At 40.3% G+C, this 23,511-nt stretch overlaps 2 protein-coding genes and 2 long non-coding RNA genes across 15 annotated transcripts in view; 2 read left to right on the forward strand and 2 right to left on the reverse strand.

Moving 5' to 3' along the window:
- Window positions 1–436: 436 nt before the first annotated feature.
- Window positions 437–11,360, reverse strand: LOC111253996 (uncharacterized). 6 transcript variants are annotated; one of them, XM_086976242.1, is made up of 7 exons: window positions 11,121–11,360; window positions 10,749–10,847; window positions 4,549–4,877; window positions 3,539–4,111; window positions 2,736–3,161; window positions 1,826–2,033; window positions 437–861 (listed from the first exon to the last, which is right to left on the reverse strand). In XM_086976242.1, exons 2-7 carry the CDS (start codon window positions 10,820–10,822, stop codon window positions 582–584), a joined length of 1,890 nt encoding a protein of 629 aa, XP_086832368.1. In that variant the 5' UTR covers window positions 10,823–10,847; window positions 11,121–11,360; the 3' UTR covers window positions 437–581. The 6 variants fall into 6 exon arrangements, with proteins under 6 accessions (XP_086832368.1, XP_086832370.1, XP_022670115.1 ...); XM_086976244.1 differs by lacking the exons at window positions 10,749–10,847; window positions 11,121–11,360 and adding an exon at window positions 5,168–5,373 and having other exon boundaries at window positions 437–734; XM_022814380.2 differs by lacking the exons at window positions 10,749–10,847; window positions 11,121–11,360 and adding an exon at window positions 5,168–5,373.
- The window catches only part of LOC147754163 (uncharacterized), a 57,126-nt gene continuing 39,000 nt past the window's right edge, over window positions 5,386–23,511 (forward strand). Inside the window, exon 1 of the long non-coding RNA XR_015318055.1 lies at window positions 5,386–5,494. This is a non-coding gene — a long non-coding RNA (uncharacterized LOC147754163). The remainder of the gene's footprint in view (window positions 5,495–23,511) is intronic.
- Lsd-2 (Lipid storage droplet-2) lies at window positions 11,562–21,446 on the forward strand. Of its 6 annotated transcripts, none has more exons than XM_022814313.2 (2): window positions 11,562–11,714; window positions 19,672–21,446. In XM_022814313.2, the coding sequence occupies exon 2, from the start codon at window positions 19,715–19,717 to the stop codon at window positions 20,831–20,833; it is 1,119 nt and encodes a 372-aa protein (XP_022670048.1). In that variant the 5' UTR covers window positions 11,562–11,714; window positions 19,672–19,714; the 3' UTR covers window positions 20,834–21,446. The 6 variants fall into 6 exon arrangements, with proteins under 6 accessions (XP_022670048.1, XP_022670042.1, XP_022670043.1 ...); XM_022814307.2 differs by lacking the exon at window positions 11,562–11,714 and adding an exon at window positions 16,090–16,261; XM_022814308.2 differs by lacking the exon at window positions 11,562–11,714 and adding an exon at window positions 18,980–19,074.
- On the reverse strand, window positions 12,422–15,755 carry LOC111253977 (uncharacterized). Of its 2 annotated transcripts, XR_002674879.2 has the most exons (3): window positions 15,487–15,755; window positions 13,870–14,208; window positions 12,422–13,476 (listed from the first exon to the last, which is right to left on the reverse strand). It is a non-coding gene; the product is annotated as an uncharacterized LOC111253977 (long non-coding RNA). The 2 variants fall into 2 exon arrangements; XR_015318054.1 differs by having other exon boundaries at window positions 12,422–14,208.

A 23,511-nucleotide genomic window follows, 5' to 3' on the forward strand; every position in this document is an offset into this window, starting at 1 on the left:
TTGAGCACAAAATCGACCAAATAGGTATTTTACTTTTTACCAAATTTGCCTTTAGTTTCTGACTTGAATACGTATTTAAAAACTCAGCCAAGCAAGCAATTGTATGTTGTTCGCAGTCCATCTACAATCGACCATGCTCAATTATCTTATCACTGAGAGCGTCAGCTTATTACTCGGGCATATCCGTACAGTGTACATCAAGTCGAACATCAAATCTATTTTTCGGGTAGATTTTGAGTGTATCTTAATTAAACTAAAATAAATAAAACTATAAATTTGTTTCTGTAAAGAGGTGATATGCAAATTTTACTATAATATCACATTGGTTTCACATGGAAGGGAAAAGGACTTTTACATTTGGAAGTTATCAACGAGCGATACTTATACTAGTGAGTAATTATTTAATCCCGACATCGATAAATGAAGATTTTCATCATTTAACACAACAGTAGATTGATTTATTTCTTCACAGAAATATTTATTTTCAATACAGAGTAAATGTTATGTGTATTTACAAGAGAACATGTAAAACTTGTCACAACGAATACTTACTCGATCATACGCGTCAAATCAACAGCTAACTAAAAAGTGTCAGTGATTCCTACAGCAATCGTAGAATTCATTGGTTCCTTGGCTTCGGAAACACTGTCTCGTTCCTGCTTCTTAAGCGTCAAAGCTGACGTCTGTTCAGCAACTTGGTTTTCGGCGTTTTCCTGTTTGTTCTTCTGCAGCCGCTTCAGATTTGAAGGCACCGATTCAGTCGTTACCCGAGTGTGGGAACCAGAAGAGGCATGGAAATTAGATAACTCAGGCTGAAGCTGACTAGCCACATGAGGACTCTGCCGAAAATGGGCTGGTCTCCTGAAATGAACACGGTACCCCCAAAAACCTGCTAAACCTTTGTCGAAGGAACGGTGTTGATGTATAACCTAAATTGTACACAGAAGCACGTGGCAAATTTTGTTGACTGATTTTTAATTAACTGATGTACGAACATAACATAAACGTCGTGAGGTGGTCCCGAGCCCAAAGTCTAAGATCCTAGATTCGCTTCAGATGTGTCCTGGTTTTGCCTGACACGACAATCCATTGTTTATCTTGGCTTTTCTGGCTGTTTTTTCTGCAAAATGTTTTTTATACATCTATCAAAAAAAAAAGGGTATATAAAATGTGTGGGCTAGCTTTTGAAGAAGTGTTTTTGAAAGATTTTTTCAAAGAAATAGTGTATGAGAGTTAACAAAGTGTGTTATGTATGAAAAGTTTTTATTGGAACCAACTGGTCGACCTCGACTGAAAAATGACGTTTTGGGCCGAAAACACCATCCGAAGAAAAAGCAAAATGTGGTAAACGCGCGGTAAAAACTGATAGCTTTTAGCGACGCGAATTGAAATGCAATGCATAATCTACGGTTGAGGTCACTATGACTATCCTATGGACAACTTTTTGGAAAGTTTTTAAAAAACCTTCACTGCCGGACAAATATAAGACTAAAACGTAAGACAAAGATATTAGGATCCGTGACTTTAAGCCCAGGACTACTAGTTAGTAATTCTACTATATATCTGTCGTTGCTGCCTAATTATGCTATCGCTCTATGCAGCGAAACGTATAGCACGAATGAAGATCAATGATAAAATGTAATGTTTTTAATTTGGTTATTCAATAAACAAATCGATTTACTAAATATATGCGAAACGAGGTAACTTAACTCGAAATAAGTAAGAAATTGCAAACATAATGTTAATCGCAGCTAACTTATAGAGAACTGCCTATGAATGATATTGATTGTGCCGACTGTGGGTAGAGAGGACAAATATTTCGTACCTAGTGAACTCGTCCATTATCTTCTCCATTTGCCTACGTAACTGCTGGTGCTGGGAAGCCATGCTTTCAGAATGATGGGGTTTGTTGCGAATTTGTGTTGGGCTCTGTTGGATTGAGCCTAAGTAAGCTGGAAGGCCTTCCTTGGGGCGCGGTTGTGACGGTTGCTTGAGATACGCAACTGCACCATCGAGAAGCATACCTTCCATCGCTAATAATGAAAGCCAATAGCATAATCAGTTGAGTGCGCACAGAAACCTCTAAATACTTGTTCCTATAAATGCGCCCCCGCACCATAAAATGCATATAATGGTTTAGCGATAAGACGGCAATAAGCTTCAGCATAGGGTCGAACGATATCTCAAAAATGTTTCATTTACTAGCACAAGTGGCTATTATTTTAGTTCGGCATCCCGATCAAAGACAGTTTTTAGGCTGACTGAGCTATCGCTTAAAAATTTACATGCTTTACCGTGCATCGTCGAAACTATGATACTTTCAATATTACATCGAGCTGTACGTAAACCGTACTAGGTTTTCCCAGTACTTCAGCAGAAGTACTGGGAAAACTGTTGCACAAGCTGTATGGCTCCTGTTGGAACGTTGAATGTCAACTTTTTTTTTACATGCATTTTACATGTATTCGTATAGCCCCTTTAAGAAAGACATTAGAGCTATTATTAATATTAAAGGCTAGGTTTTCTGGTGTTATTTCATAGTTGAACATCTATTGGAGCCATAACTCATTGAAAAGAACTGAAAGGATAGCGGACCGCTGATCCAGGTGAGTTAGAGAATATGAACAGGAAGTCGTCTTTCTTTAGTTTGAACGCCAGCTTAAGGTACATAAATGACACAATTCAAATAAAAATTACATGTTAAGTAATCTATACAAGTAGAATGTATTACTTACCGGGATGCATTCCAAGGTTGAATGGGGGCATGCTGTTGTACATATCCATCATAGCAGGTGGGCTGTTAGGTATCATCAGAGGTTTGAGCATAATTTTTTGAGCGGCAGAAGTTAACCTCTGACCCATAGTACCCTGATTAATATCATGGAATTTAGCTATGTTAGCAGTTAATTGGTTCCAGTTACCCCGTCGTGTACCGCCCAACCCAAAGTTGCCCATGGCATTTCGCATTCGTCCAACTAGACTCTGGCCAACTTCATTCGCCCCATTTTGTGAGGATGGCAACCTCATCGTAAACTGGACGGGTGACATTGGAGTATGGTATCTCGGCAGTATCATCTTCGGAGGGACACCCGATAAATACACACTGCCTCGATTGCCTTGGTTTTGGGTTAGCTCGGAGTACAAAATCGATTCCATCTTCCCTATAAAAAGTCAAATTATTCAACTGAAAACGCGCGAACTCTCACTTTAACATTCTTCCAATACACTTAAGTATATATATATCATCACCACAAAAGGCTAGCTTGGGACCATTATTATTCAGGGCTTTATAAATAAGCCTACAATTTTGAGCTGTCTTGATTAGTACACATTGTCCATCAAACTGAGGGTCTTTTAATTCACACATAAAGGCACAGATTTCTGATCTATATACAACTGCTAGATGAAACGAATGTGTCAATCGCGTAAACCTAAATAAGAAGTTATAGAGACTACAACGTAAAGAAAGTGTCCTTATAGCATTTGATTTCAGCTAAAGGCTGCGCACCAAATACAGAATGATAATTACGACCCTTACCATGGTTCTGCGTCTTGTTCATAGTTTTTGCTGGCAATCTCGTGAGATTCCTGGATACCGCGATCATATCCAAAGGTTTCATAATATTAAGTTGGTCTATATTCGCGGGCTTCATTTCTGCCAAAGACTCGTTCTTATTCTTCTTTTTACTTTCGTCATTTTCAAAATCTTTTTCCATATTTTGTGTAATAGGACGTTTCATCTGCTCCTCGCTAATCTCACTTACGTCATCATTTTTATTGAGCTGCTTAATTTTTTCCACAGCGGTGTTTAAATTTTTTATTCCACCTCTAGAAATGTCCATGCTCCCTTCGATTGTACTGGGGACGTCCACAGATGGCCCAAAGTTTCCCATCTCGCCATTCATAGCGTTCATTGCAAATCCACTATTCGTCGGTTCTATTTCAGCTAACGAGAAATTCTCATTGAAATCCAGATTGGTCTTCCTAAGTCCCCGCGAAGGAACGGGCCACGGCCTGGCCTTCAGTGCCCCCGTCTTCATGACTGCTGTTGCCTGACTGTATAGGTTGTTTCGCATATTATTCATCGACGATTGCTTGTACATTTCGTGATCTAAAAGTGTTAAGAAAATAAACAAAAATTAGAAGCTCAAATTCTACATTTGTTATCGAAGGCCAAAAACGTACTGAGATCTGTCGGTTGGGTAGACTTCATCTAGGAACATAGTAAATGGACCCCAAAACCGATATCTAATCAGCCATGCTCGCATCACTGCAAAACTATGAAGTGTTTAGGTATTTTTTGATGCCAACCATCTTTCGTCGTAGTCATATTACTACCAATAGTTCGTTAGAGCCCTATGACGAACCGACTGTAGTGCCATATTTGAGTTTACTTCGATACCCTTTGTTCTTATAGATATTCATAGATGATTTATACATGTTTGATTACCTTCCCTAATATGCTATTTAAGTTATCAAATTCGGATAACGCCAAAGGAATTATAATTGTAGATTCACCTTAATCAGTGGATGTTTGATCTAACTCACCAGAAAAGTGGGCAAGATGATCGTGATGGTAATGATGATCATGCTCATTATCATCATCATCATCAGCATCATCATGATCATGATCAAAATGATGATCTTCAATATGGGGGTGATGCTGAACGGAATGATCGGGATGTCTAGTGATCCCTGGTTCCTCATGATCTGGATGATGATGGTTCTGATGGGCGGGATGATCGAAATACGAATACGCTGCCTTGTAGTAAGGGGCGATGTGCTCAAGTTGATACATGTCCATTGGTGATTTCATCATTTTCATTCGCGTTATCAATGGTATTGGCATGGTCGTCTCCACAGTATCCGTATTCATTCTAATCAAACACAATGGAAATCAACTGTATTACTTAGACAATGCACAGTCTTTACTATCTAACTACTTTTGGTAAGTCGAAGTTAGCGGTGTTACGTTTAGAGCGCCGAAATCTGTGACTTATAGGGATTACCATTGGGGCTAAATAGACCTCTATTTGTTCTAGCACATTTGTTCGCATTCGAAGCACTATTTGTTCACCACAACCAACGACTCTATAGCATATGCATATCCAATGTATGAATCCGGTTCTTCTCGATAACAACTAAAGGCCGCCAAAACGTCACTCACGGAAGAAGCTTTAAGGGTGGCACTGAGTAGGACACGGAATATTTGTCGTAGAACGGCTGATTGTTCAGCTCCTTCATCATGGATGCTAAGAGTTTCGTTTCAAGAAGCTTTTTCACGAAAGCATTGCCAGGCGTTGAAAACTGACTCAGAATTGCCATCGTCACAATTACAACGAGCAGTGATGATGGTATGACTGTTACCGCCATCGCCACGGTTAAGAATCGTTGGCATACGAAACGCCTTAGCAATTTATAGTGCGTCTGCGCTTTCTAATGCGGTGTGATAGAAAAGGTGGATTCGCTTGTGCTCGCTTAAGTGTCATGATAGGTGAGTGAACGCACCAACGTGCTCATTGGCAATGCACGGAGGTAAAAACGATATGAATAAGTGAGCGGCGGAAAGAAGTCGCGCGACCGCCCGCAGATATTTTTTTGGATTTCAATTTGAATCAGCTAGAACCAGGTTACCAGGTGACGCGGCGCCTTCAAATAAAAGTCAAGCCCCATCGACATTGACTCAACTCCACGCTAGGCGAACAAAATGTTTCTCTTCATAAATCACTATAAGCTAATGCCTCAATAACAAATAAGTCTAAGAACATTAGTTATAACAAAGTGCAGCACAAAACCAATAATCAGTTTTAAAGAAACACAATTTTAACACGCATTGTCGGTTCAACTGTACGGTTCAGCACGCAATTACGTACGATCTAAGTATGTATATTTTACAAGACCTACTGAGTATTATTGCATGTTGCACGATCAAATGCGCGATGGAAGTTCGCTGTATCGAACCGCTACATGTAGTTTGCGTACTTAGTAGTTGTGGTAGTAGCAATCACTATACGGAAGTTGTCCTGTAATAACTACATAACTTACGGTACTACATAATTATTAACGTTATGCATCTTACAATTTATACAAATATGCAATTAAGGGTTACAAAAATGATTCGATTATAGAAGAAAATGCTGAGCACGAAAAAACTTCGCAGATTATGTAACCGAACTTTTTGAAGACATTTTTAATTATTGATATTGAATCAATATGTGCATATGAATGTATACGGGGGCGGCTTTGGGCCCATTTGGTCGGTATAGCTTTAAATAAGCGTGATTATTTACGGATAAACGCGACTTCCTCTGTTATAACGAGCAGCGGATTTTGCCTTAGTGTAAATAAGAACGCTTTACTGAAGAAAGTCATATGAGAATAAATCGTTTATTGGCAGTCAAAAAACTATTGCGTTCAGAGGTATCGGAACGAATCGTCTGTCTTTGTCATAGTACAGATTCAGACCGGAACTTCGAAGTAAATACTGATAAATTCCATGTATAGCCCGTTTACAACTGCGCTCAGGATTTAGTTTAAGATCGATAGCTGGACCCGAAAACAAAGAACATCTATCTGCATATACGAATGTTTAATCTCGGTAGCGGTTTTTTTTTTATCATCACACGAGTACAAGTTGCACAAATCGACAGGATAATGAAGACAGTTTCAATGAGGAGTGGCAAGCCAACATCCACGGTAGTATTTATACATGCACGTGTCCGTGTCTGTCGAATCGTCTCGATTCAGATATCCAAGCAGCGCCGCGTTTGCGTACGATAGAATAATATCGTCGCTTGCTAAACGGGTGCCATTTTTTCGTTTGTTCATATCGTACATTAATTGTGCTGGGAAAACGACCTTCGCGATCTTGCCTAAGAATCCATAACGTTTCGGGCGTTGGTTCAATTTGCAGATGAAAAGCTTCATACATTCGCGGCCATCTTTCATTATAAGCGGAGGCACTCTGGTGAGAACTATATCAATCCAGGTAATCACGTGTTCCATGGCGCTATCCTCGATGACTCGGGGGGATAAGAAGCTATTCTCCGTATTTGAAAACGATATGTCACGACGGTTTCGAAGTACTTCGCCTGCGCCAGGCAAAAATGAAAGAGGCTGCGATAGCCAGTCAGGTTTAGAAGTAAAGAGCGGCATAGTTAAGGTAATGGTGCCAAGGATCACCATGCCGAGTAGGGCAAGATTACCGAAGTTTACTGTGCGAAATTGTTCGAGGTCGGGATGCTCTCGTCCATAGCCTGGTACAGTAACGGAGAAGAGTGGTATGGAGAAGCCAAACGACGCATTGCCAGTATTCTCGAAGAAGTACGCATCGAAGAACTCACTTTTTCCATTAGAGCCGCTCGTTTGCGGAGGTGCTAGCTGATAACGGGCCTCGCTTACTGCACAGAAGGCCACCACAATACTCATTACATGCATCCTGCTTGACAATGACCAATGAGCTATTCAGTCTCACTGTGTCCGATCTGTGAAGGTCGTTTGCAGGTTTATCGATGCACATTTTCATGCTTGAACCCTTAAACCTGATTATAACGGATCTTTCAATTTGTCGAAGAGAAAGAAGGATTCATTCTGTCTGTCTGTTTGTTTGTCTGTCTCTCTCGCTCTCTCTCCCTCCCTCCCCCTCTCTCCCTCTCTCATCTGGTCCCAGAAGGATACGAGCTATCGAAAGCTAGCAGAAACTTATACACATTGTAGGCAAAAGGTGTGCAACTAACATAAACAACAGGCCATATGCAAGGCGGCGTGAGGGGGGGATGTCGCGAAGAATACCAGGGCTGCTGATGAATTCCTGGCAAGCTTCAGGGAGGAGGAGGATACGTATGTCTAGGTAAAATTGAGGTGTTTTGTCTAAATGAAATAGCGACCGCTGTAGTTCGCGATCGCCCAAAATGCAGCAATGCACAAATTAGTATGTTGACCTTTATTAACAAACAAAAGCACTATAATTAAAAATTGACACAGGTATTCACCTTCAATGTACTCCTAATTACAACCTAAATGCATTCGAACATTTTTTAACAAACAAAAAATAAACTACATTCGAAGATTTGCCTTGTGGAAGCACAGTTTTCTGGCTGAGTTGGCCAGAAATCCAAACTTGTGATATTGAAAAAACACAGATTTGACGGATAATTTTTTGTTCGTGCCATAGTATTTATGAAATACTCTGAAATTTATATTTTCTATTAAAAAATATATTCATGACTGGCTATATTAAATGAAACTGCCTGGTGATTAGCGAAAGATTGCAATCAACGGTTATTGGACATAATGATCATTGCGAAGTCGTATTCCTTGAAGTTTACTTATGGACTTTTGGCTGATTTGCAAATGCGGAGGTTGCTGCACCCAGTTTGTTTAAGCTAACACTTCGGAGAACGGACCCTAAGTTACCTCTATCGGGGCTGAAACAAAGACAGCAAGTTCTATTAATGTCTATAAAACTCTATACTAAACGAGTACTATATATGTATACATATAAACAACAATAACTGCTATAAAAAAAGCTCAGCGAAAAAATAAGAAGTATACAATTATGCAAGAATATTTTACAGTGATATTTTAGAATCGATGGGCGGAATTGGACTGCAGGAGGACAACCTAGGCTATGATTTCGCGCTAACATTGTTAGAGTTATGCGCTTTCAATTACTCCAATATAGCTCTTTGCTTTCGCTTTTGGGGTTCTGACTTCTTAGAACTCTGCAAAGGCTGGTTGTTTCTTTACGTGGACAGGCCATGTCCCATATTTGACTATGCATAATCTCAAATAGCGTTCCGTAATTCGTATCAGGGTGCGTCGTTGGGATGTCGTATTAGGTCGTCGACACGGATAGATAAGTTGCGTTTCGTTAGGCACAATATTCAATTTCTAAGATGTTCACAGTCCTATTTTGTTGTGCAGAACATATGGATTCTGTTATAACATGAGAGATTAGGTAAAAAAAAAAGTGGTATTATGACAAGTCACTATAAAAAGTAAATTATGTTTATTTTTGCAATTATTCATGTTACCATTATGTTATAAAACATTAGAAATGTGTGAATTTTTCGAAAGCATCTTATTATTACCAAAAACACATAAGTATTATATGACGAGAAACCGGTATTCGATTTTTATTAGGTAAAGAAAATCTCTTAACAACTATTTTCTTCTGAAACGTTGGAGATATCTGCGGCGATAGCTGCTTCTGTGTATGAAAATGTTTTGGAAAATCTCAAACCTGCAGATTGATATTTTTTCATACCGCCCGTATAAATTCTAATACTGAAGATTTAAGTGATAGGGTAATTCGTTTTCCCTGGTAAGCACTAAACGCTAAATGCGACTTGATGTAAGTTTTCTTTTGCAAGCTGGAGTTTTTCTGTCTCTCGCCAAACTTACACGAAGTCGCATTCGGGTGCTACGCACAATACCATCTTGGCTAACTTTCTGATGATCTATAATTTAGAGCTAGATATCTAAAGAAAAAAAGGTCGGCCAGTTGACACTGAAATTTCTCTATTTGTAGTTTACTATTAGTATCTCATATAAAAACAATTGGCATTTACGGCTTTCCGTTGCCGTCATTCGACTGTCCATCTAACTGTACCGTAAATTTTGTTGGCATATTCAATACCAGACTTACTATATTTCAGATAACTCTTAATATGTACTACTCATATTAGCTTCTGCCGTGAATAAACCATCCCTGAATTATCCTTTAGATGAACGAAATATTGCCCTCAGCCACAGCCGTAACGTGGAACTTATAATTCGAGTTAATTCCAAATCTGGGTCCTGGCTAACAGTTCTCCCTATATATTAAAGCCTGTTCCCGTAAAAGATTTTCAGCAATGAAATCTACATTTCTCATCGACTGTTCGTCATACCACTAACCGTAGTAGATTGGCATAACATTACTAAACACGGAATTCCGGTACGCCGCAGAAGGGGCTGGCTACAACTCTTCGGTAGCGGGAAATCGTACATATACATACTTGTCACATGGCTTCCATATCGTAAGGCCACATTCATCAAAATCAAAGAGGAAAAGTACGCCTATGCTCCTAAAATTCGCTCACAGAGTAGGCAACGAAGGAAGGAGAAAAGGGGGCAAAGGGTGGGCTAAAAATATTCTGCATGATTAAGAAGAATATGCAGCGACACCTATATACTAGCAGTCAACACCAGACATTAATTTGTTTCCAGGGCCGATTGCTTTCAGTGGTAAATGCTCCATTACGCCAACTGTACACAGCTATAGAAAAGTCGTTGTTGCAATAAGCAACCACATACACATATTGAAACGTCACAAAAGTGACCACGACCACTTTATAGCGTTATTACGGCAAACTTCCCTGCCGAAGATGCGCACGACTAATAGAAACTGCTCACCCTATTAAGTTCCTAGATCATGGCGGGGTTACGTTTCTAGTGTCGTATCTAAAGGGCTTGAAATTACGTCGGCATATGATATAAGTAGGCAGAAACCCATGTTCAAACGAAAAACCAAGGCTTTTTTAAAACAATTGTTATCTTGTCCGTGGTTCCTTGAAATAAATTCTAGTCGCACGCTCTGTTTCTCTGTGTTTTACTTTCACTGCTCACACACACACACACACATATATATATATATATATATATATATAACGAATTACTGGTTTATTACTCAATTTTTGTATTTGTGTTTTTATTCGTTCAATAATCACATGGTCGTTGTCCGTGTCATCCATTTTGTAGGTTACCTGTTAAGGGAAATACGTGTTGAAGCCGCTGATGGTCGCAGAATGATTTTCCGAAAGCAAATTGACCAGCCCATTGCGCATCTTTTTTACGTAAAGTTCCTTTGGTGGCATAAAGCAGACGAAAATTAATCGCTTCGTCTGATGATAAAAATACCGCTTATAAGCTAAAATGATTATCTATTGCCAAGCGTCTCAATACGATATACTTGAAAAAACAAAACATCTTATGGAGAAGTAGTTATGATAAAGCAGAAGTGAGTCAAGCTAATATCAGAGGTGGGTGCATTATACTATGCTAGAGTAAACGTATCAGGCACTTTTTGTTTATCGCAAAAGTTAATTGTGATGTAAAACGCAACTATTTTATCTTACAATTAACAAATACTACATTGAGCCCTGCGTGACCGACTGTGTTGCATAGCGATTGACGGGGGTTCGATTATAGGTTCACCGCTGCTTGTTTGGGCTATACGACACATGTATATGTCTCTCGGCAGAAACAGCGCAACCTGCTGTTCTGTTTACGCCCAATGAATCAGTCGCCTGGATTACATTGTTCATTGCTCTATCATCTTGCACGTTCCGCAAGGATATTTAGGTTTGTGCGCGGATCCACTAACCTTCAGTGCACGTCGTGCATCGTTTCGTGGAATTGCTTATGGGAAACGTTTGGCGATACATACGTCTATTGGACCTGGCTGTTTACGTTTTCTATTCTAGCCTGGTACGATGAGTGCATGTGCGTTAGGAAGTGTCGTCATTTACGCATTGTGGCAGGCAGGCAGGCAGGCAGGCAGGCATTACGTAGGCAAAGGTTACGATGATTTAAGTGAAATTTGTGAAACTTGTGCTAGCGCTTAGAAGCCGTTGCAGAACAAGTTTACAGCGCTTTGTTTCGGTGTGAGTGAACCAGTGCAACAGAGCGACTACATCAAGAAAGAACGCCACACCGACGATTCTCTTAAGGTACGAGATTTTTATAGCTATTTTCATTTGATTTTTCCTAAAGTATTTTCTTTAAATAGACCAAGTCGTGTTATTATGAATTAAGTGTGCGTCGATAAGTGTCTCCCTGAATCGTGCAACCCAATGGGCCTTGTTACTCACTGTTCTATGCGTGCTCTACAGTGTCACACATCACTGATAGTATCAATTCCCTTTTCCTAAAATAGTGTGATAAATATAACTCTGGGGTGGGACTTCCGGCTTGTCTTTATAACGTCATCTCATTTCAACATCTAATGAGGGAAGTATGTCAACGCAGACATTATTATGTCATTAGTGTTATTCCTTTGGTGTGACATGCATTTACCATGGAGGCACTATCCGACGAAAGAGGAACGTGGCGCATGACTTAACCCCGTTTTGAGTTTCGGCAGTGACCAAGCGCAATTACTGTATAATGCAAACGGGCACTATCATAGATTTCTATATAGAACAACTCAGTACTGGCCCTAATTTAGCCAATTGCTATTCATTTCAAGCATTTATTTATGTACTCTATTAAGGATTAGAGCTTCGATGTTGCGGCAGATAGGTGTGGTGTGATAGGTGTGGTATAAATCGTGCTACTCTAATCATTTTGAACCAATCACCAATGGAACGATGTTGGTGTCCAATAATCATTTCATATTATTAGATAATGATCAAAGGAAAATTGCTACAGCCAGTGATTAAATACATAGAAAATTAGAGTTTATTTAGTGTTCAACTTATTCAGTTTAATTCGTGTACTTGGAGCAATGAATGTTAATCCACCGTTTTTATGTATAGAATGAAAATATCATCACGTTAAACAGTAATTAAATAAAAGAGACCTTTTGAACCCCATCACAGTTTCGACTTTGTTCCTTCAATGCAGTTGATCATTGCGTTCTTAGTGACGGCAGATAATGACGCTGCGTCATCCGTAGCCGCCTCGTCCGACTGCGTTGTCCTCGTAGCGCAGCGCTGGGCAAATTCGCTGATACGCGGTTTAGGTTTCTTGGATAATTCTCTCTCATTTCTTTTTTTATTGTAGAGAACAAGTAATCGCCGGAAACAGTAAGATCGTTCTAGATGCCCGGTGGAAGCATAAGCAAGCATCCCGCTTCAATTTTTCTATATTGTAATAAGCTTGTTTTTAGTTTGATGTTAGCCGGTTAACTCGTGGGGAAACGTCTAGTACATTGAAACAGTTTTAGTTCCGAATATTTAGGTATGTTCTAGTTTTTCTCATAAGCATTCTCTGTTTGAAGATACATATTGTGGAGGGCGAGGCTTAAAACATTGACTTTCGACAATTTTAGTTCAAAGTTTAGCCGTTTAAGCTACCATAGATCCCTTATCTGCAATGAAAGACCGATAGGTGGAGGGACATCATGCGCTGATGGTTCGATTGTACTTTCAAACAACTCCAATTGATGATGATGGCGGCGCTGTCGACAATCGTGATGACGATGATGATCTATGTTGACTCGAGTCGGTGCAGGTGCTCAGTTCGGTAAAGCTTGAAAGAGATACAGATTCTGAGATTTCGGCTAGTGTGACGATGACGATGATGATCTATGTTCACTCGAGTTGGTGTAGGTGCTCAATTTGGTGCAGCTTGAAAGAGTTATAGATTCTGAGATCTCGGCTAGTGTGACGATGACGATGATGATAGCACGGGAGTATTTTACATTCGGAAACAGAAGTCGCAAACTGGACGGTTGGACACTTCTCAAGAAAGCCGTTCGAAGCTTTCTACCTAGCATAACAATCCAGCAGCGGAAGAGGTTCAAATATATTTCATGTTAGCGTTCGTACGTTTTCGAAAATTTACCGCTCGGAAATATAGGTGTCTATGTGTGCATATATATTTGCTTATTATTAGTTCTTCAGCGAAAAGGCGTAAAAGGCTTACATGCTAAAACTGACATAATTAACAACTGCTACCTTTACGCAAGTGAAGTTTTAAAGGTAGCAAATATGTATGAATGAGCGTGAAACTTAATATCATTGAATCCGAAATAATCAAGTATATAGTAAACATCAACACATATGAGAGCTCTATGGCAAACGTTCAGAAGACGCTATTCAATAATAGTCATGCACTGCCCCTAAAATAAATTCAATAGATACAGGCAAATGTTCTTCTTACAAAGTAAAAAAAAGCACAGTTTTTTTTTAAAGAAACATTTCGAGTATCCGCCCGCACCGGCTTCCTGTTTGTTACGCAAAATGCACCGTTTCAAGCGATCGGGCATTTTCTGCTGGTATCTGACACCAACACCTTTGCCCTTTCCTCCTGGTTTCTTTTTTTGTTTATATCGGATGGGCTTCTGCTCGACTATGAGTCGCTGCAATGAAGACGTGTGCAGATTCTGCAAACAGCGAATACTGCATGCCAAAGCCGTAACGCTTGCCCGGTCCTGACACGGAATAAACTACCGTTATTTCTGTCGCTCTAGAGTGGTTTAAAAAAAATCGGATTACACGCCTGTAAATGTAAACAACATGAAGTGAAGACATTATTTTTTTTTTTTTTTGGAATTAGTGCACTATATAATAGCTAGCATAAATAAACAAAAAAAAAAATAAAATAAATAAATAAACATGGGTGTATTGACGTTGCGCGTCGCTCTAGGTAGTGTTTAGATCGAGGTTGGCTTAAAATTGCAGGCGATGCATAGTACTAGCGAGCGGCAAACTAACGATGATTTATTTTCGTATTATAAATCAAACACGCCTGTTATCCGAATGCTGTAGATAGGAGAGTTAGTAATTACTATAAAACGGCTCAGTGCTAAAGGACGACATTTCTGTAAAAGCGATGCTCATATTTTTTCGCTTTAGGCAAGCTATGGCAAGGCAATCGCGTGCCTCGGTCGCTAGTAACAGTACAGCTCCTTACTCGCTCAACGAACTCTTCTGGGGGCTTTTTTTTTCAAATACAATAATTTGTGTGTTTCAAAACTGCAATTTCGTAACAACGAAAAACAACAACTCCTTTTTAAGGTCGTACAATTCAGCGCTTGCTTTTAGAACAATAAATGATTTATCATCTACTAGATGTCGAAATACAGTTTAGGACAATGAAGAGGGCCTAGTGCAGTTACTGCTACCTACAGTTTCAATAGTAGTATTCCATCTGAACAGATTCACCGTTTTAAACATAGAAATCAAAGTTTAATCGAGATCTGACGTTGTGCAATGCACACAGCATCGGAAGCTGTCATCACCGATCACCGGTTAAGGTAGTCACAATCGACGTTTAAGTGAAGATTTACTCATATTTGAAGTTCAGAGATAAATGAGGATCGCAAAGCGTACATCGATAGACGTCTGTTTATTCCTGTTCACAATGTACATATGGGCACTGTTGCTGGCATATATATTTTAATCCGACGTAAATGTGACAGAATTTCGCTATCAGATACATAATTACCATTTATATTAACGTTATTAGGCTTTCTAAGATATTTTTTCTAAGATATTTCTAAGATAAGAAGATGAATGACGCTTATCATAGTGACACTTTCACATTTAGCCCAACGCTGTTAAAGTTCTTGGACAATACGTAGCCTTTGTGGCTAATGATTTTTTGGCATTATAACTCGTCCAGCAACCGAATGATCGTTAATCCAACCCTCTCGCTATCGGGCGACCCTTTGGACAAAACGTACAACAAAGCAGACATTTACCAATAGAGTTCGAGACTGTTTTGCTGTCCTCGTCGTGCGAGCCGTCACCTTCACGAACCTAGAGGTAAACTTACCCGTGTTTGTGTTTGAATCGATGAATTAACTGATTAAGCGATGGAGGTCGTGCAGCCATCACAAAATATTACCCGACCCCCAATAGCAACCTCTAAAAAACGTTGTTATTGTACAGGCATTACTGTTTACTTGTAAGCTTGGTATTGATGCGGCTTGTGGAACAGGTGTGTAGCATATCTGTCTCATTTCGAATAACTATCCCAGTGCCGGCCTAGTACAGATCGTCGTTAATATGTTTATTCAGCAGCTGATTCGATGACTCAGCAGATTGTGGTGCCGACTTGTGATTGGTCACCTGTTTGTGGCGGCTTCTTACCGGGCTGGCCACGTTGCCTTAAGAGCCAGCAGACTTCGCGCCCTATTCAGCATCACTTCGGCGCTGCGTTCGTACCTCGTTATACCCTCTCCGTGTCAGGCGGCTCCTTTCCTTTCCGCGCAGACGGCAGTTGCCTCAACGGAAATAGCCAGGACTCAGAACTCACGATTTCGGTAAGCAGCCATTTCGATGAACGTCGTGGTTTGATTCAGAAGCGAAGTTCTTTCTCGAAAATTTTTAATTTAGTTTTTTAGATGCTGCGGGCAAATTTTCGTGAGAGAAAAAACAGAATCAAAGGTACCGAGAGGTATATAGCAAACTGGAATTAACCAGACAGCAAAATTGGTCTGAGGTTTCTGTCGTGAATGTTGTCATTTCTTGTGTTGTTGTATGCCAGCGAGATCAATCCTCTACTTTGAGAACATGTCTGCGAATGAAGACGCCACCGGTCCGCGGAAGTAAGTGGGTTTTTTTCAGCGTAAACCCTGTGTAGATTGTTAGGGCAAGATTTTTATCATTATGATTATAATGTCATATACAATCGATCCGTAAAATAAGAAATGGACGGAACTGTGTTGTTTTCAGCCTTCTACGATATATGTTTAGCTAAAAATGTCCCCGACTTACTCAAGTCAACTTACAAAACCACCATTTTGACTCTATGATTCTGGCTAATTAGCGATTCTCGAACGAACCGTTTGTGTTCAGAAAAAGATTTAGGAACACAAAAAATTAGCATTTGACGAAATATTTTGATAACACAAGTTCCGCTGACCAGTATCAAGTTGCGTATTTGATGTAATCATAGTACTTTTCCTGTTCCCAGAACTTCGTCAAACTTTATTGTTGTTTCATCAATGGACTTGGCTCGCAAACGTCATCGATTGATAGCTGAGTCGTACTGAAGATGTCGTTACCCTAGCATTTCTGGCGCGCCGCGAGATATTGGTGGCGTCTTCCTAACATTTAGATGGTTTTTAGACTAACAGGTACTTGTGCTACATGACAGCTTGTTAGTCTAGCATTAAGAATATGCAGACGAGTAGCTGTCAACGCAGGGTTTTTGGAACAATGGCATTTGTTTTTTTTTTTCTGTGTGTGTTCTATTGTGTGAGATCGTAATATTAGCTAGACTAATCAATCATCGATGTGATGTAGTTCTGTGAACCTTGGACAATACCGTATAGCTTATTACGCTGCCTCAAAATAGAATGTCAATGGAATTTCGTCACGCGGTAGATAACAGATTTTCCACTGATAGTTATTAGCCAAGAAGGCCGGAAAAATTCTGACGCAATTACAATCTCTTTAATCTATTATAATTTGTCGACGCGCGCCGGTCGAAGGTCCAGAGGCTCTTCTTTTTCACCTTTGACCTGTTTCCGCTATTCTCTAATGGAACTCCGTATCTTCCTTGTAAGTGACTAAAATTCGTGTTACCTCATGCTATTTTGACCAACAGCTGGCTTGCGTTGAGGTAAGGGACGATCACAGTTACGAAATCCTGTTGCATCCTCCCGTGTCGACATGTGGCGGAAGCCGAATTAGCCTCGGCCTTTGCCGGTGTCGTATGCTGCTGTTGTAAATTAGTTTTTGAGAATTTCTTAATTTCACATATTTTAGTTCCGAAAATCTCTCAATTTTACATATTTTAGCATGTATGCACGTGTCGCACGATTCGTGTATCTTTTCAAAGGAAATTGTGCCCTCATCGAAAACCGCGACGCCGAAGGCACGCTTGATTTGTACGTACAAGTTAGTAAAATGGTTTACTTCGGATGCCTCGAACCATAGCCATTAATTGTGGCTTTCGCAATATCCTACGAGGCACCTAAAGCCTCTGAAGCGATGAGGTGCAAAAGGTCAAGCCATAATAGTTTTCCACGACCTGTATTTGCGAGCACGTAATTAACCTATTCGACAGAGATGAATGACACTCCTACGTGTCACAACCACAAACCTTAGGTCCAAAACCAAAAGTTATTCTCTGTTATTTATTAAAAAAAAATGTTAGCGAGAATAACGTCTGAGTGTCTATGTATAGATTCATGTAGAAAAGCGTTTCTAGGAAAGATGACAGGTTTTTGAATCGCTCTAGAATACCTATTGCTTTGAACTGTCATGTAATCAGCTACGGAGAGAACCACAATTCATAATGATAGATAAGTTAAATATAGTCAGTGTCGTTAGGACAAATTTCTCCATTAGCATGGCGGATGTCTGTGTGTGGTCCCATCGTTTGGACACCCAACGTTTTGTATTGCGTCTATTGTGGGACTGAAGAGCAAATATTAAGAGTGTATCTATCATCAACCATCGCGGCAAGCCATCATAGGATCTTCGCGAGTCAAAACGCCAGCAGTTTGGCGGCTCTTTAACTGAGCTATCGGCTGGCGTCGGTGCGTTAAAAGAACGTATTGGAAGTTTTGCACTATCAAGCATAAAATGACCAAACGAGTCATCCTTCGTATCTGACATGCACACATAGTATATCTAAAGAGTACATATATCTATCAATGCTGTTGGGTGAAGGAAATCTTAGCGTCGTTGCATGGAGGTGCAAAGTTTTCTATTGAGGTTTGCTTTCAATTTCCTGGAGGCACAAATCGTTTTGTCTCATGTAGAATAATTTAACGTAGCGTATATTCGTGGGTTGTTAGGAATTACGTATCCTTGTAAAGCGAAATCTTTCGTTACGACCTGTGCTACCGATCTTCAACATGTTACCTAACCTGAAATCTAAGTAACAAGCATAACAATAGAAGAAAAGTGACGACATACCGAAGCGTCAAAGTTTCATTATGAAGACAATTAGGCCAATTTTGAATTTACACGTATTCTTGTAGTCGGCGCTCTAATTCATACTATCATATAATATTAAAAATCTTAGTCAGACTTGATTTATGCTGGTTCGAGAGTTTTACGACGTCTAGGAGTCTCTTGATGTGTAAGAATCAAATTTAAAGTGCCGTGACTCACTGAGTACTGTTAGCAAGGTCTGTTGGAACAGCCTATTGCAGTAAATGCTTCTACAGGCTTAGTTGGAGGATGTTGGCCCGTTGATTGTAGCAGCCTTTCTCCTATATATAGCTATAGCCCCTTTCTCCTGCTGCGTCGCCCCTTTCACCGTAGCTAGTAAAGCGTTTGGCGATAGTGAGTAGAAAACTGTTTTTAAGGAAAACGATGACACAACATGGCCCCATCCATTAAACTTACACCAACGCGCTCCCTGCTGCTACCGCGAACAAATGAACGATAGCATCATTGAAAGGTAGTGCAATCATTCGTGTGGGACTTCTACACAAAGAACGAGGAACCCATCCGTGAACAGAAATTCGAAAGCCAGTCAGTGTGGGTATAATGCATTTGTTAAATAAGCAAAGACCATGCATATAATCTACTAACAACGTTCCCTCCGTAATTTTCTCTTTTGCTCCACTGCGTATTGTTTGCCCTGTGTTCGAAGTGTATTGAATACGAATAGTAGCCTCGCTTGGGCTTGAAAGGAGCAGTGCTGCGAAATAGCAGTAGTTATACACCTTTCATATTTGACGCGATTGGTTGTCACCTTCGTATCTTTGATGATATCCGCAGTGCGCTCATTTTGGAAAGTGTAGGCTTTCGATAGGAGGCAAGAGGCGTAGCAAATCCGATCATAGAGTCATTTTGAAGTGGTTGAGGGAATACTGTGGTGGACAATGCCAGGTATCGCTGAAGCCAGTAGGGTTGCATCGATGGCAGCTCCGATCATAGTGCTCCTCGATGCCGCCGCCCTACTGCAGTGAATTTTGTTAAAACATTGCCTGCTTGCTTTGTATTACCTTCACGCTACGTGCCTTCTAAAAATGTTGTTTTATTCGTTTCACAGTGGTAAACTTCTCGCGTACGCAGCGACAGACAACAATAGCGACATGGTGGCAGAAACTAATCGAGCGCAGAGTGTGTTCGTGACGCGGGTATCGGCCCTGCCGACGGTTGAGGCAGCACTAGGAATGGCAGTAAGCTCGTACAACAAACTCAAGGAGGTCTCGCCGGGCCCGATCAAAAACGTCATCGAAGTGAGTGAAAAGACGACCCAAATAGCCTTAGCTAGCTCACAACCAATTATCACTAAACTGCAGGGACCTATCCAGTTCGTCGATTCGTTGGCCTGCCAGGGACTCGACCGTGTTGAGCAGACCGTGCCCGCTGTCAAAGAGGCACCCGAGAAGATTTTGTCCGATGTTAGGGTATTTGGAACCAATAAGGTCACGGCTGTACGCAACAGCGTTGTAGACTACAGCAATCAAAAACTGCAGCAGTTGGGTCTCGGTGCAATGGCGCCTGAGCGTTTTGGTGAGTACTGCGAACAGCTGGTGGGTTACGCTACAGTGGCCCTGGCAACGGCGGAAGGCATGCTCGATTCGCACTTGATTGCGCGTGGAGCTGTAGTGCCGAAATTTGAAGACAATGTAAATCTGCGCGATCGGATGGAGCACCTCACGACGAAGGCACGTCTTGCTGTGACCCATCACACGACCGGTCGTTTCCTGGCTGCCCAGAAAGCGGCGTCTGATGGCGTTTCCCGGGTTCTTGAAGCCTTAAGTGTGATCTATGCTCTCAAGGACAACGTTCAAGAAGGAAAATCGGTGCAGGAGTTCGCCCATATTTTACACTTCGATTGGCTGGCCAGTCTTCTTGAAGAGGCTAAGGAGAAGCCTGCCGCGCAACAAGCACTCTTTATCGCACAGGCCGCAGCTCGTCAGGCACAGGATTCCCTGAGCAAGGCTCACGAGGGCGTCAAGGGAAAGCTCACCAGTACCTATGCAGCGGTGCTCAATCGAGCCAGTGAATTAAGCTCTACCCTTCAAAGCACCTCTGTAAACCAACTAAGCTCGCAGGTGATGTCTACCTTAACCGAGAAAGCTCAGCAACTGCAGGACTTGATTCGCCAACTAACTGGTCTCAACCTAAAACAATATCTACCCGAACTTAAAGCAAATCAGGCCAGTGGTGATGGCAGTAGTCAGTCAGGGTCCGGCGGAAGCTAAGTTAATTCCCTATCGTAAGCGAATCAACAACGTGGTAGACGACAAAAGTTTACTTGAAGCGTTACTTTTCATGTTTAATGCTCAAGTGTACATTGGAGAAATGGACCCCTGTTGCGGGACCCCTGTTGCGCCGCTGAGATGAGTACTGTAGCTGCAGCTTTGGAGTGATGCATCAAATCTGTGACAAACCACTATTTATGTATACATAAAAATATATCAAAAAATAAAGTATCATTTTCATATACATCCATATACATAAATATGGATTACTGCATTAGCGCACACAATGCGACTTTATAATGCAACTTTTTTTTTATTGAAGTGGGTTTATTTTTTTTTTAAGAAGAAAAACGCTAATTACAACAAGCAATAGCGAAGTGCCGTGCATCAAAAAAGCTTTTTTAGGGCAAACGCGTTGGAAAGTTGTGGTGTGAAAGGTTGAAGATGACATAGTGTAGAACCTCTTCAAAGAAGATCTTAAAAGTTGATCAACGCTGGAAACATAATAACGATAGCAGCAACTCATAATAAACAGGTTCAATTAGCAGACCGAAATGCTGCGTTTGTTTGTTACATAGAAAAATATTTAATAAAGATGAGGCATATACTACCATCGATATCAACTTGATTTAGCGTTCAGTTATGATAGAATATGTCAAACAGGAGACCTGTAAATGCGTTGCCTCCTCGGTTGTCTTGTTTACTACTTCTGTATAGTTTTAAATTAACACACGATGCCAACGTTTAGCAGACAACAGATTGTGTCAAAATTATTACGAACGATATAGGGTATTTTAATAAGTGTCAACATATTCTAAAGCGGGTATCTACAATACAAACTGTCACATATATAAACAATGTACCAAAATTTTTTCTGAAAAAATTTTTCACCGTTTACATTTTACATCTGTTAGAACAGCAGAAGTTCCACAAATTATTTCAATATAGAGCGGATTTTAACAAGAGCGCCTTAATACCTTTTTCTAGATACATTAAGGATATTTTGATTGACAATACGTATTTTTTGTCGCTATTAATTAACGTTACGGCACTGCAGCATAGCATCATATGAAACAAGTAATAGTATTACGGCGCTCCTGTTACAAAGGCGTTCCAATTCCTTCTTTATTGCAATAAATTACGTATTTATTCACTGCTACTTCAGCAATATGTGGGCTAAAAAAAAAAATTATCAAAAGGTTCTACAAAGAGATTTTTCAAAATATTTGTCCAATCAAACTATATATATACATATAAACGATATCAGAAAAAAAGTTACCTATTTTCGCTGACTCTCGGTCTACATTGAAGCTTCACTTTTTTTTTTGCCCTTTAACCAAACATCTCTATCTTTATTCGCAGGCGTATTTCCCAAATCTCGTTTGAAGACCTTCGGGAACAGCTGATTTAATTTGTATCTAGGACTATAATTACCTATTGGTTTCCAGTTAAGGAACGGAGCGACACTTCATTTTTAGAAAGTGCGTAGGGTTAGCATGCGTACCGAAATACATAGGATTGATCTAATTTGAATAATCTACGTCTTCTTGAACGGCCTACAGTCAACGTACTAAACTATGGCTTTAATCTAATGTCGCGCTATGCCCACATAAGGTACCATAGCATTTCAGCGTTCCCTCGTATTTATCGAGGCGCGTAGTATTGTTTGTATTTTATGTCCGGTACTTACGCCGATAGGCGTTATTCCAGACGGCTGGCTCCCAGCGTAAAAAGGAGTGTACCTACGCCTACCTACGAATTTAGACCACAACGTATATTTGTATTTAGTATATAAACATACTACCTGCTAAATATCCTGTTGTGTAATATCTTAGCACTTATTTTATCAATATATATTCAAATGCATCGCGTTCCACGTCCCGAACGCTTGGGCGTCGTCACAGCAGTCCTCATTATTGCAAACGAAGTGGCATTCTGCATATTTGGACTGAATTTTTCTATCGCAAGGAACATCTACGTACTACACGTTCAATGCATAGCTCGCCGAACATCAAACATATCTATGTAGGTATTCTACGAGCACGTTAATGCATGCGGTTCGTGTATTTTGATCAGATTCGTTCGTATAATCTGATAGATAATTAGCAAACAGTTTGCTATTATCTACTGTTGTTCGGAATAAGCCTAGTAATGTCGGAAAAAATGGCCGCCTTTTACACGCATCTGAGTGTTTAATAAAACTTATGCGCTTTTTCTGCGGAATAGTAGGAGCTCGCCCAAGTTCAATTTGAACTACAGCTCGTTTGATCAGTTACGGGAGATGACTTCTTAATGATGTGACTTCGATTGCACCTGCTATATTTTTAAATGTAGGAATTTTGTCCAATGCAGGAATCGGTATCAAACGTTCCTTTCTTGCCTCAATTTCTTTAGAAGTGGCATTAAATTTCGAGAAGCTTGTTAGGCATATCTAGTCATAAACCTTTGCGCCTTCGAATTGCTTCAAATGGATAGTAAGCGGTTGCTGCCGCAAATAATCCTATAATTTCCCAGTAAACTTATCTCAGAACCATGTAAATAAGCCGTATCTAGATTAATTACAAAGCACTTAAGGTCGTTCTCATACATAGCCACTGAAGCAAAGTGAAGTGCTCGACTGATACATATTTCTATATCATTTTCGTAGGCTTTCGATGTTGTCTTTGTTACACATTGAC

Source organism: Varroa destructor, unplaced genomic scaffold (assembly GCF_002443255.2).
Source record: "Varroa destructor unplaced genomic scaffold, Vdes_3.0 BEIS01000007.1, whole genome shotgun sequence".
Taxonomy (NCBI): domain Eukaryota; kingdom Metazoa; phylum Arthropoda; class Arachnida; order Mesostigmata; family Varroidae; genus Varroa; species Varroa destructor.

Excerpts from the sequence above, each read along its gene's own strand:
- Lsd-2 (XM_022814307.2), top strand. The coding sequence starts at position 16,194 with ATGCCAGCGAGATCAATCCTCTACTTTGAGAACATGTCTGCGAATGAA. Across the intron at positions 16,262-19,671 it reads GACGCCACCGGTCCGCGGAA|TGGTAAACTTCTCGCGTACG; the intron begins GTAAGTGGGTTT and ends TTCGTTTCACAG.
- LOC111253996 (XM_022814380.2), bottom strand. The coding sequence starts at position 5,373 with ATGGCGGTAACAGTCATACCATCATCACTGCTCGTTGTAATTGTGACG. Across the intron at positions 3,162-3,538 it reads GAACAAGACGCAGAACCATG|GGAAGATGGAATCGATTTTG; the intron begins GTAAGGGTCGTA and ends GACTTTTTATAG. Across the intron at positions 862-1,825 it reads ATAATGGACGAGTTCACTAG|GAGACCAGCCCATTTTCGGC; the intron begins GTACGAAATATT and ends TGTTCATTTCAG.